The sequence below is a fragment of the Gavia stellata genome, chromosome 33 (assembly GCF_030936135.1).
Source record: "Gavia stellata isolate bGavSte3 chromosome 33, bGavSte3.hap2, whole genome shotgun sequence".
Taxonomy (NCBI): Eukaryota; Metazoa; Chordata; class Aves; order Gaviiformes; family Gaviidae; genus Gavia; species Gavia stellata.
This window is the reverse complement of record NC_082626.1, coordinates 4,330,422-4,344,581: the sequence shown is the minus strand read 5'-3', so window position 1 is coordinate 4,344,581 and position 14,160 is coordinate 4,330,422. Positions and strand designations below refer to the sequence as shown.

The 14,160-nt window shown below is 48.1% G+C and overlaps 1 protein-coding gene across 1 annotated transcript in view; it reads right to left on the bottom strand.

Annotated features, from left to right (window-relative positions):
• LOC132320047 (hydrocephalus-inducing protein homolog) overlaps positions 1 to 14,160 on the bottom strand; it is a 144,128-nt gene that overhangs the window by 109,911 nt on the left and 20,057 nt on the right. Inside the window, exons 6-7 of the mRNA XM_059832150.1 lie at positions 13,716 to 13,840; positions 1,072 to 1,273 (exon numbers count right to left, since the gene is read on the bottom strand). Coding sequence (XP_059688133.1) covers positions 1,072 to 1,273; positions 13,716 to 13,840 — 327 coding nt within the window. The remainder of the gene's footprint in view (positions 1 to 1,071; positions 1,274 to 13,715; positions 13,841 to 14,160) is intronic.

Genomic DNA, 14,160 nt, shown 5'->3' with positions numbered 1-14,160 from the left:
AGACAGGCAGCTGGGAGTTATGGTGAAGGAATGGGCCAGGGAAGTACCAAGAGAAGGTCACGAGATTTTCTTTCAACACACTGAGCTTGCACAGAAGTCACACACTGTGTCATTAAAAAGAGAGAACAGTGGAAAACTAGTTTTGCCCTTCAAGGCATTTCTGACCTAATTACGTTGAACTTTATTTGCTCAGAAGCCCTTAAAAATCGCTCCACTTTAAGGCAGTTTCCTGATCAGCTATGGGTTCAGACTAACTCCAATATATCCACATCCACCCAAGTCTGAAAAGTCACACAGGGATTCCCTAAATCACCCAAGCTTTGAAGTGTCATTTCCAATTCACACCCCCGCCCCGGGTTGTGTGTGCTGCCCGAAATGGGAATTTCAAAGCCTGAGCACAGACACGCTTTCAAGAACCTGCCCCATCTCTCACCACCATGAAGACACAGGTGACTGAAGCCCAAATGCACTTCCAGGTCCTGTGCAGCCCTACCTTCCCTGCAGAACCCTCCACCTCCAAGCTCTCCCCAGCCTCGAAGGAAGGGCACAAATAGCTCCTTGTGCTGGAAACCAGGGCAGCGCGAGGCAATTAACACCCGACAGCAGGGTGGTCTCAACTTCCACCCTACCCTGCACATCGCTGGAAAAGGAGCCTGCCACCTTATCAAAACTGGAGGGGAAGAAACTGCAGTGACTATCGTAATAGTTATGTTATCTGCAGCTACATTACGTCCCAGGTAATGAGTGCTGACACTTTCCTCAGCCTCATGGACCCTCTGTAGCCCAGGGATGTCTGGACCTCAGTGCTTTGTGCTCCCACAAACCACCAATTTGCTATCCAGTCATTGCAACCAACCTTCCCTCCCTTAAACATCATCCTCAGCTGGAATATTGGTGGAACTGGAAAGGGAAGTGCTGAGCTCCAGTACCCTGAAGCTCAGTGACACATACCCTGACACTGGGGATGGTTTACTTGTCCTAAACCGTTCAAAAGCACCAACATCCTTGAGGCCACACGTCAGTTTTACCCTTGGGCAGCATATGTTATGGAAACGAATCTTTCAAACGAACCTCAGCTTCCGCTGATCCTCCTCTTCCTGCGTAGCAAAAGCCTTCCACTGGAAGTGGGCTATGATTTCACTCTGATTGTGGATGATGATGGATCCGTGGTTTGACAGCGAGAGGTAAGTCTTCTCAACTGCCAAGGAGTTCCTGTCTAGCCTGATGTTGACATCTCCAGCTGCTCCATAAAGGCTTGTGTGAACATCTTCACCTGCAACAAAGCAAAAGGCAGTCTTTGCTCATCTCACTTGCCGACAGAAGTACAAGGAACAGAGCAAACCACAAGTAACAGAAGAAAGCGTTACAGCTTTTAGCTGTATTAGCAGTTCCACGGATCAGTACGTTTATCACATCCTGATAGATACATGTGTACAGCACAAGGATGTCCTGGACACCACCTTAAGCACTTAATTTCTGGGTGTGTTTGTAGAGGTTTATCCCCAACGTGACAGCATTTACAGTGAGATTTTTCGGATGTGCCCAGGTGCCCTTTGGGTTGCCATCTCACTCAGGTCACAGGGAATTCTGCAAAGTCATTCAGGTGACTCTGAGGAGTCCCACCACAGTCACAGCTTGACCAGGGTCTCCTGCAGGCACACCACCAGTGGTGGGTCTCTCCTGAGGACCCCTTGTAACTGACAAGCAAAGATGCCTGGGGGCATGTGGACAGAAAAGGGAGGTTCAGAGGAACAAGTCAAGTGACAGCCCACCGCAGGATGACACGCAGAAGACAACCTCACTGTGTTGTAGAAGCAGTGCCCTCACTTGCTGTGGGTTTGTGAAGATATGGCAAAACGAGACTGGTGGGGCACAGCCCACACCAACCCGCCCATTGCAGACCTGCAAGCCCATTTTTTCAGCCTGGATCCTGTTGCCTATGCCCGAGGGCGCAAGTCTACGCTGAATATTCCCAAGCTGTTCAACAACCAGAGCGAGGACATCTTTGCTTTCCAACTCACACCAAGCTGAAGAGGAGCGAGCCCCTGGCTGTGCACATCAACTGATTAATGACCGGAGTCTTGCTGGGGTACCTGCCAGCATCGCACCCTCCAGAACAGACTCCCACCAAAGGCTCCCTCATTCCCAGAGCCTTCAAACCTTCATTCTTCCCAACCAAGGAACTCCTGGGAGTCAACTGAGCTCAAACTTCACTACCAAGCCCACTCTTCCTGTTGTGGGTGAGTGTTTCCCAGGTGAGATGCAAACAGCAAACATCAGACATGCTCTCCAGAAACAGCATTTCTAGGGAGTGGTGCTTCAAGCCTCCGAGCCAGCCCCAACTGACAAGCGCAACAACCCGGCCATGGCCTGGAGGGCATCCCTCTGCAAAGGCACAGCCTCGTCCTCACTGCAGGGGTTCCAGCAAGGCAGCCAGTGGATGGACCTGCCTTTAAAAGGCTGCCATGCAACAACACAAGGGGAGAGCTGGATGGACTCCTTCAATCCTAAGCCAGGCAACACAGCAGAATCACATTCGCTTTGGGAGCGGGGAATGAGGCAAGACTCACCCTTAAAATAGCAGATCTCTACAGTCATTCATTCATCTCCACACATGGAGAATTCAGCCTTCGTGCCTGTATAAGCCTCAATTTCTTTGCTCTTAAGGGAGTTTGGAGTGGCAGCGATTTGTGGCCAGAGCTGAGTTATGTTGGGAGAAAACCAGCAATGTTTCCAAGGACTGGACAATCCGCCTCCCATAAGGGACAATTTAGCATATAAAAATAACTGAAGTTCAGAAGAGTTAGAGGCAGGTATGCTTTATAAGCATTACCTTTCCCCTGCACTGAATCCTCGGCATACACTGGCAAGCAGATGAGCCAGGACCCAAGAAATGGGAGACAGGCACAGTGCTTCGAGCGTGCACAACGCCGGTTTCTGGAAACACAAGCTAATCCTCCACAATGATCAAGACAAACTACTACAAAAGAAACACCATGAAAACTATCATTTCACTGTCTAAACCCATGCCCACATGGGTCTTGAAGTATTGGGTATAGTTCTGATCTCAAAAAACGTTTGAAATTAAATAGAGAAGGGCAGAAAGTACAATTAAAAGTATGGAGCAGCTTCTGCATGAAGACTGCATAGGATTCCTCAACCTAGCAATCATATGGGAGATAGATGGGAGAGGTTTGTAAAAGCATGAATGGCCTGGGAAATGTGAATGAGGAAAGATTTGTCAGGATTTGTCGTAAGACAGGAACCTCAGGGCCTGAAATCATGTTATTAGTCAGAAATGACACAGAAGTAGTAGTACTTTTCCAGCGAATATTCCTTCCTTTGCAACATATTGCCATAGGATGCTGTAGAGGCTAACAGCTATAAATCCAGACAGCAACCGGACAAATTCTCGGGAGATAAAACCATCAGAAGCTCTTAAACAAAGATGAGAATGAAGCCTCCAGCACAGAAAACTGCTAACTCCAGAGCCCACGGGGGAGAAAGCATATGCACTGCCTGTTTCTACACGCTTTGCTGAGCATCCCCCGTGACTGCTCTTCTGGAGATGAGCTGGGGACGCAGCCACCCTTACACTCCTGGCTGCAGGCACCGAGGACTCTTTTGAAGGCTGGAGGGCTTGCCGGAGCACCTTCTACCGCAAGGAGAAGTATTTGACATCGTGCTGAAGACATAAACCCAGACATGGCTCGGTACAGTACAGCGTGCACAGATGCCGGTGAGTCAGGAGGAAGCCGCAGCTCTGTCTGCCAGACAGAGCGGAGCTGCCACGGTTGGCCAAGGGCGGCTGCAGACTTCATGTCTGGGGTGCCAAATTAGATGTGACATGTCATTTAAGACTCTTGGTTGTCTAATACATAAGTTTAAAAAAAAAAAAATCTCTCTACTGTAACAGTGATGTAGCACTAGGCACTGCACTTGACAGGGTAATGTCCATGGTGTGTAGTCTGGGATGCTTTGCTGCCGTGAAAGCACATTTACTGAATCTAGATGTATCTGCCCTACCATTATTTACACAACACAATCGTACTACAGGCTGTCAATTCTTTCCTCCTTACATGCTTTTGACACATTTCCTACAGGCGGCAGGACACAGCGCTCACTCTGCAACCCAAACAAAGCAAGGCCTAAACTTGAAATTAAAAGCTAGACTTTTTACACAGCAGTAGGGCAGACGCTTTGGGTTGTGCTCTTTGACACAGCAGAACCACCACTATGTTTTATTCCACCATCCATCTGCATGACTATGGATGCAGGTGTCTTAGCACATCATTACTTTTTACTATGTTGAATCAAGAAATCTAGTATTGGGTCATCCTTCCTGGGGCCTATTCTGCAGGAAAAAATGTTAAAAAGGGGGAATTTACAGGACAGCTAAAACATGTCTCTGATTTCTTCTAATGCTACATGATCATCCTGGTGCAAGAGGAAATAGTTTTCAGAGCAGTACAAATTGCTCTTAAATAGAAAGACAAATTTGGTTTAGCCTGAAAGTACAGCTCAATGAATGGATGAGCAAACCCTTGAACAAGATTTCAAAACAAATTTTGGGATTTACGAAGAATGCTTTCCTAATATTCAAGAGTAGTACTTTCCTTCATTGATCACTGCTCTAAATACTAGAAAGCTGGCAGCCAGATTGATTAGACCGAATAGAAACAAAACAGCACCCTGCTGCACCTCGCCTTCACTGAGATGATTCTTCCTTTATCCCTGTCACTCCTCACATCGATCTGCAATAAGTAATTCTTTTGCTCCCGCTACTATCATACCCAACTGCCTCACCGCTGCCGGCACACTCTTGTTTTTCAAACAGCATGCAAAGGACAGCTATTACCACTCCACCAGGCTAAGCCATCTCTGGGAAGCTAGAGAAGTCACCTACAGCTGGAGCCAGCCCTCCCCAACAGATGCTTTTTGCTGCACCTCCCGCAGAGCTACTGCTAGATCAGAGTCAGGAGCACTGCTCTGAGCCCTTTCGCTGTCGGGAAGCTAATGGCATCACCTATGAGGTGCGTTGGGTCTCCACCGGCCTGAGGAAGGCAATCTGTCAGCCCCCACGCTTGAACTGCCAGCACTAGAGCAAAATGCAGAGCAGCGACAGTCATTTTTAAGTGTTTCTCCAAGGCAGTGTTCATGAGCCACCTTCAGACTCTTAAATCATCACGTTATTTACTCCAGCCCTAGGAGCAGCTTGTTTAAAAACCTCACCACTAAATAACGGCTGCTGCTAACACGGGTGTTTCCGAAGAATCATTCCCAGGCTACAACAAAACTCAGAGCATCCTAATCATTACCATTGCCACAGTTATCACTGTTAACGGCCAGAAGTCCCCGGCATGGCCCAGGCCTCAGCAAAGCACCCGCTGAGCCCATGCGGCACATCGACAGAAGAGGGTCTCTACCCCAAAGGCATTGCAAGGAACCGTAAGACAACAGATGGGGAGGAAGAGGGAGATGGAGAGCAACGACAAGCCGGCAGTGGTCTACGGGACAGGCTGCAGGCTCTTCAGACAGCTCTCTTCCACATTAAAAGTCATTTCATTGTCCATCAGGCTCTTTGTTGTGCATCCATCTGTAATGGAGCACCCAAAGTATTCCCCATTAGCTCCTCTGCCCCACGCTTAGGAAGAGCTCTTTGCCTCGTTATAGGATGAAATACTCCGGCACGGGAATAGGGAGGCTTCGTTCTGCCCTGCGTGAAGGAGCCTCACAGAATGTATTGAAAAGGACAATAAAACTATCGGATGATGAAAGACAGCGCTGCCACGGACTATTTTTAATCATTATTGCTACTACAGTAACGATACGCTGGGGTACCTGACTGGCTGAAACATTGCTCTTGGCCCACGGGGAAAATAGTGCAGGAACTTTCATTCTGATTGCCTGGCAGAGACATGCCCAATACACCACTTAATAAATCAATCACCCTTCAAGCTGCTCTTCTGCTTCTCAGCAGATACTGATTGATCCACAAGGAAAGGAGGTTAATGAATGGTCAGTTCTGCCCTGAAACCCATCCAGAGCCAATGACACTTAAGAACGTATTACTGATTTCCACTGATGATAGGGTAGACAAGCTGCGCTCAAGGGTGACCTGCAACGAGATGAAAACCACCTTCTTCCAGAAATTTGTCATGCGCTAAAAATGGGATCTGCAGTGTCACACGAAAGTCTGTTTCTGTGCATACCTGGGGATGAACAAAAACTGCCAAAAGGAGATATTTAACTTCCTAATGACCCTCCAAGTACACCCCCCCCCCCAGTCTGTGCTCATGCAGCCAACTCCATGGGTTGCTTTAGCAGGGTTTTTGTCAGGACGGGTGTTAGGTAGTTGTGGAGCTATAAAGCCGTGCAAAAAAACCTCAAGCACAAATGAAGCAAAAACCTGATTCCCCTTCATCTACCCTCAAAACAATGGACCATCTGTCTTGAAACACGAGGCCCTGGAGAGGGGGCAGAGGCCATACTCTGTTTGCAAGAAGCATAACAACCTTACTTAAAACAGTATAAAAAAATCATTCTTGCAAGCAGCGCTAGAAAAGGGGAACAAAGACAGGGAACAGTTGTGACCTATTAGCTGTTTTGACATAAACAAACACTTTGGAGACCAATTAGACTCACCCATCAATCTAATTGATTTGGACTATAAAAGCCTATAACCAATCCGTTGGATAAAGTATTAGTTACCAATCCTCCATCTGTTGCAACGCCGCTACTGTTAAGATGCAAAGTCAACATATAATTGCACAAACTCCTATTTACACCTTTTTTTCACCTACAATATGCGCCTCCCTCCACCCACCTAGTTCCCACTCCCTTTGAAGCAGGCATACAAGAACATAAGTCAGTCAGAAACCAGCCGTACTGCTGGGAATTCGCGCAAGCAAAGGAAGAAAAGCCCAACCCGCACTCACCACCTGCCACAAGCAGAATGAAAAATCCCTTTGCAAAGCTGTTAAATGCCTGATGGCCCAAGAAAAAGCTAGAGAAGCCTCTTGTAACAGCTACAGCATCAGTCTGACTTACACCTTACGATAACGTGGGAAACAAGGTCTTTATAAACTCACGGAATAAAGTAAGTTTCTAAACATCTCCCAGCACTAAACACAAACAAAAGAAACTGTGTCAGTGCACTACAACAAAGCTTCGGAGTCAAAAGAGGCTGCTGCTTAGGAAGCAGATTTCCCCAACTCTTAGCACTTGTAAGGAGCTACTATAAATCTGTCTGGTGTTGAAGGAACAGAGAATTGCACGAAGACGAACAACTATAGAGGTGAATAGCAACAGCACACAGCGGGGGCAATCAGAAGCTCAGGGTCTGTTGCCGTGAATTTAGCTCAATAGTAGCTTAACGCCACTCACAGCAACATCCGAGCCCCCGTAAACACTCACACAAGACTAAGATTAAAGCCAGAAAACAGTTTTGGTATTCCCACCCTGGTATCCTCCACAACACAGGGACGACTCAGATAAATATCTAAAGAGGTAGCAAGTTTGCTCAGGCAAGAGTTGAGCCTCCTCCATTCTGGCTGCGGTCAGTACAAATTGAGAGCACTCAGCAACCTCTTTGAGTGATCTCAGGAAGGGAACATGCAACACGACAAGGGCTAAACCTCAGCGAAACCCTGCTGCCTACCCACATCCATCAGCGGATTTGCAAAGAAGAACAAAAGAGAAAGGAAAAGGCTTGATCTACAGACTAAATCAATAGGATTTTCATTTCATTTCCAAACAAGTTCCTGGAAGCCACTCATTGCAATGCCGGCCTTGCAAGACAGATGACAAGACCCTTGGTAGAAAAGAGGTTCTTAAAGGAGAGAGAACAGAGCTATGCAAAGGTGCTTGTGTTCTCCAAAGTCTACACACCAACACACATGAATAGCACAGCAAGGCAGCGCTTTTCTCAGATGCTTTAGCCTTGTGGGTAGCTGAGATGTTCGGAGGTGCTGGCACACCCGTGCTACAGTCACTTGTTCAGCCTCAAACAGCGAGAAACAACCAGGGCTGGGATTTAATGAGTTTCCTGAACGCGCACAGTGGTCACTAACACACCACCAAGCCCTCGCACGGGTGGCCTCATTTACCAAAGTAAGCCAATTCAGCTAAACCCAGCATCGATTTTACCTGAAGAAAGGGATTCAGCATCCCGACACGTTTACATTCCCAGCTGGCAACCCCATGCTGATCCACGTAGGAGCTGAACGGTCACTAACACGGTTGACAATTCCCCTTGGCCCATTTGCCATACGACGTAGCCCTACTACAATTCAGCACCGTGGCCAAGACGCACAGGCTTTCCTTCCTCCGCTGCCAGACAAGCACACCCGGTTCTGTAGTTACCCATCATCTTCACCAAACCCAAATGGATCTAACACATCACGTCAAACTCGCTGTCATTCCACGGGTGACTAAAGAGCTCCACATCAGCTCTCTGCCTACTCAGTTTTTAATATGCCTTAATTTTTCCTGTGATCTCATGCCTCGTTCTCCCCATTTGAGATGAAATGTCAGTGTTTTCTCAAGCTGGCAGGTTTTACTCATGGCTCCAGAGAATGCTGCAGCACAGAAAAACTGTCTGTGCTTAGACCAAGAAGGGCAGAGGCGTCTCAGGGTGTCCTACGTAGAGTAGAAGACCTAGAATCATCTCTGATAGCCCCCTGGAACCCTGAGCATTGCTGCCACACTCAGTACAGCCATTCCCATTCAGTTCTTTGAATCACAGAATCACTAAGGTTGGAAAAGACCTGTAAGATCATCAAGCCCAACCATCAACCCAACACCACCATGCCCACTAAACCACGTCCTGCAGTGCCATGTCCACACGTTCCTTGAACACCTCCAGGGATAGTCACTCCACCACTTCCCTGGGCAGCTTATTGAGATCCACCCAGGAAAGTTTTTACTATTTTTTTCCTTCTTACATTGCCCCAAGGAAGTCGTATCTAGCCTACGAACATTCGTGCTGGCTCAGAGGAAGGGGATGATCACAGATCTGCTAAGCACGCTCGCTCCAGACACCCGTAGGGCTAGCAGCTGTAGAGGCAGTCCATGCAGGCAGATCCTGGCCAACCCAAACTGCACATCGTCTTGGCTCTCTGGTGCTCAGTACAAAAATCCCCTGCAGTGATTCCCCTCAGCGCAGACAGCCTAAGCGCCTCGCTGTTGGACAGCTTTCAGGACTGGAAAGGACCCCAGGAGAGACTAGAGGGGCACTGCCAGGGAGGAGACATCTCAGGCCAGGGCTTGCTTCTCCACCCTGCAGCCTAGTGCTACGTAACACAAGGCTGATGTCTTGCCTTCCATCTAAAAGCGAGCAGCAATGGGGAGGAAACGATGCTGGGGACCCCATACTTCCAGGGCCAGCCAGCAAAGCCCAGAAGCAGGGGAACAAGGCAGCCAGACCCTTCCCTGACCCAGGGCTGGGCAAGCTCAGCTCCACATGGTGTCCAGCACTGGAGAAATAGTTAGCTGCTCTCTCTTTCTCCCATACAGGAATAACCTGAATTTGGTAGAGGGCAAGTTTTGCTTCCCCAGGGCTCAGGAAGGAAGGCATTACTTCATCCGCTTCCTACAGGGACAGTAACTAACCCAGTGCAGGAAAACTCCATCTCATTGACAACTACGGAGCCAGAGGCAGACGCTGCCCGCATCTTCTACCTGCTCTTGAAGTAATTAATCAAGGAGCTGAGGCTGAGCTCTCCCTTCCTTGCCCTGGCTGTGCAGAGCCACAAAGGATGCTCTGAGCCTGGGTCTGGCATCCACATCAAACAAGCTGATATTTGCTTTAGGAGACCTCCTGCTCAGGAACTGTCAAGCCCTCCCGTAAGTTCTGTAGGAAGTGGAGGGAAAACGGGGTATTAATCTGCCAAATACCCAGATGGTTCCTCAGCAGGCTTTTAGCACGAGACTGGAGGCTTCCAGCAGGACTAAAACCACTGAGAACTATTCCTGAGCCACACGTTCCCTTTTCTTCTGGGGAAGCTGCTTTCTGGGGCTGTACACCAAGGGCAGACAGGACAGTAATGGAGTAGACACTCCTGCCTGAGGGCTGGCTCTTCTCGCATGTGCCATCTCCGAAAATTCACATATGAGTACTGGCTCTGATCTCTCCCCCTCGAAGAGGACGAGATCCTGCCCCCAGGCTTTTGCTTCTGTGTTACAGTCTCACAGAGCCACCGAAGGAAAATGCTCTGCAGGATTACACTTATTTCTGACAGCAATAAAGGCATCTCAATATATAGTGTCTGTCAGCCACGCACAAGCTCAGTGAGGCTTTGCTAATTACTGACGTTTCCTGTGCTGACAAAGGCATCCCAAGGGATGCAGTCACTGATGGGGAAAAAAACCTCTACAGAGGACTTTCAGCACCGCACAACAGATCTCCTAGACTAGAAGCACGTTGTAGCACCTTGCCACAGGGTGCCGGGGGCACTGCAGGCACCCACCTACAAGCACAGAATCTGGTCTTACACCTTGAAGGCCACCCATCATACCAGAGTAGGTACTTCTTGGAGACAGGAGTCTAATGTGAGTCAGGATTTAGGGAGCTCCGAGCAGAGAAGTGATTCTCCTTCCACAATTCCCACCATCTCTCCAGCACCTCCTGTCTCTGGCAGCCTCCTTTACTTGCGTCGAGGATTGCCATAGACATTCTTGTTTCTGGGTGCCATGGGACTGGTGAGTTTGTTTGCAGCTCCGGCACAGCTCTGGGAAGCTGCCACGCATCTCCTTAACCACGCGTCCCTGAGCAAAGCTCACCCTCCCGCCCCAAGCTTGTGCTATGCCGTCAGGTTGCAATGAACGCTCTGATTGCAGCACACTGGGTTTGATGTACAAACACAGCAGCACGCAGGGCAAACAGCTTGGGTAGCTCACTTGAGAACTGCTTGACAGCTACAAGAATATCTAAGCTTTATGAATAATGACTTGGTTGAAACTAGAGACTTAACTCCATAAACTTATTTTCCCACAACCACATGGGGTGGGCTAAGTGTCACCTGGGAAGGGCCAAGCCACCGACCAACCTTCAAGCCGTCCTGAGGGCAGAACACTTTCCAAACCTGTACATCTGCTTGGCATGCAGGCTTCAGAAACCCCTTCTGATACCATCATGAAGATGATGAATAGAGAGGACCACTAGATGATCTTGGAGGTCCCTTCCAATCCAAACCATTCTATGATTTATGAGGAGGAGCCCCGAACATCCCAAGTCACCTTCATTTCAGGATGGGCAGGGATTTTTCGCACCCACACACAGGTGCATGGGGCAATTTAGAGGAGTTTGGACATGTAAAGCACCGAAGATCAATTTTTCATTGGAAATCATTATGCTTTTAGCAGCAAAGACACTTCCTTCACACTCATCTGTAAAGTCTGTAGCAACAGGACTATCAATATACGTACTGTCTATCGAGGGGACAGTACCTACATTCCTAGCCAGGGCAGTCTAAAGGATGCACAATTTAAATCAACCAAGTAATAGGCAAAGGGAAAATTGTGACTTACTGACATTGAAGAGCTCCACATTTGCTTAAGCAATGCTAGCGACAGATTTGACCCAATTTCAGCAAAAATTAAATCAAGGCAACATGCACCTGATCCTGCGTAAGTCACACTCACAACAGCATGATTTATTGAGAACTACTGCCACTTGTGAGCTGAGCAAGTCAATACCCATATGCAGCAAAGCAAGGAAAATGCCTCCCAACATCCTAAACCGCTGTGATGCTCTTAGCACTTCTGTTTCGTAATAAACAGTCGGTTGGTGGCTCTGATAGAGCAACAAAGCAGCTTTTTGTATGTGAGTCACACGGAGTCTGACTTAGTGCAGGACAAATTAGCCAGGGCTTGCCATGCGAGGTTGGGTAACATTGTCTGGTGCTCTGCACTACACCTGCAATAAGCAGCTTTTAAGAAGGATTGATTAAATGTTTGGGTTTCACTTTAGCAATTAATCACAGCAGCCTTTTACTTGTATGCTTCAACGCTAGAGAGATAATCCCTTCATTATTCCCTTGCTCTCCTCCTTATTCCGTGGTTTATTTAAAAATAACTGCACTGTTGTACTGACAGGCGGGAATGAAATCCTAGGTTTATCTCCCAGGTAGCTGCACGTGTTCCTGCGAGGTCGCCCATCTCAGAGCCAGCAGATAGTTTGATCTCCATGGTCTAGCCATGCAAATTGCTTCGGCAAAGATTAACCACGAAGGAACCAGGTGTTTCAGTAAGAACCAGACTCAGGTTTTCAAAGCAAGCCATGAAGATCCTGGCCCTAATTATTCACTCAGTCTTCTCAGTCACAAAGTAGAAACCCTACAGCCCTAACCTCTAGCGTTACTACTGATTTACCCCAGAGAAAGATCTAGCCCTCTGAATTTTATCCTATAGATTCTCTATTTGCATACAAATGAGGCACTTTTTGTGCTCCTTTCAGTAGTTCTTTCAAGAAAGTCTTACCCAAACCCATGAGCTTCCCAGAGTGAGCATAAACCATTCTCTGGGAATACGTCACTAACTGACAAATATTGAACAAAGCTGTGATAACTCAAAGCCACAAAGAGCATCTGGAAGATAAAGGAGCCTTTTTATAACTTCTACAAACTCAAAACAACTAAGATGTTCACTGCTGGGCTAAAGCATCACAGCATCACCTAGATGAGGACATGATGCTTCCCAGGACCAACAGTCAGGAATAGGGACAAACCAAACCTCTCTTTCCAGCAAGAGAAAACGCACACCAAATGCATTCATGCAACGGAGAAAGCGTCTCCTTCAGCATCACAAGATACCTCTCCTGAACCAAGGCCGACAGAAGCACTTTAACATGTCGCACCTTCTTCTTGAGTTTTCCCCACTCACTCCTAAAGCGACTTATAAAGCTGACGGTATTTCTGTGGCCTGATCTTGGCTTCTCGTACCCTAGCATACATTTTACACCTATCTCGGGAGGCACTGAGCACTTTCTGCCAAATCCCAAGAGCCCTCAAGTCCTGGCTACTTTAGTCCTGATCTTGGGAACCATGGGCTGTAGATGGGTAGAGGGCAATACGGAAAAAAAGGTCTGTGGCAAGACGATGGAGAAGCAGTACATGGGACAGAGGTGTGTAAGAGACAGCGGGCACTGGAGAGAGTCTAACAGAGATGTGTGTTCCCTGGGTTACGCTTCAAACATAGCATTGTCTAGGAATAAAACCTCACGCATACATATGCAGGCTGCAATGGTGAGTCAAGGTTTCTCCTTCCTCCGCTCAGCAACTCCCAGAAAAACAGCATTCCAGAATCTCATTCCCATTTGAGGGGCATCTACTTTAACAACCCCCTCAACACCAACTATTCTTCACTTTTATCCGAGGTAAAGCTGGGGCAGGGCAGGTACCCCTGGAGAGGGAATTGAGGTGGCTGGGACAACGGGGAATGATGGTGGAAGACTGTCACGAGGAGGTGCTGGGTGCAGAACACCATGCTGACACCAGGGTCCCCCAGGGACGGACCAGCGCACAGGACATACAGAACAAGGACAGGCTCAGCCTTTGACCCTTATCCGCTCACTTCTAAGCACTGAAACATACAGAGCTTTTGGAAGAAAAGCTTTTAGAAGTTGCCCACAAAGCAAACTTAACATTATTCTGCTTAGAAAGGGCTCTGCTTTGAAGGATGCAGAGAGCGTGCACCACGCAGCGCCCAGCACTTACCTGTGTCGTAGTGAACTACCAAGGACCTGGAATGGTGCCCGGTCTTCAGTGGGTGAAACTCCACTGTCACTTGCATGGCATCACCAATCCCAAGAGTCCCGACGGAGGGATCGACAGAGAAAGGGCTGCAAGGCAAAGACAGCTATCAGGACTATTGCGGGACATTTGGGGACTGTATTCCTTTGGCAGTCTAGTTCCCTTCAGCTCACTTGGGCAAGCAAGGAGCAAACAAACCACAGCCAGCAGAAGACAAACACAACATACAGGATCAGAAACAGAGCAACTGACTCCCGCTTCTGCAGAGATCCAGCCCTCAGATCCCATCGCATAAAATGACCTCATCTCCCCCATGCTCTGCGTCCAGTTCTCTGCAGCCTCAGGAGTCCGACTGCTAGCACTACGATCAGAGAATGGCTTATGAAGAACACAGAAATGGTAACAGCTA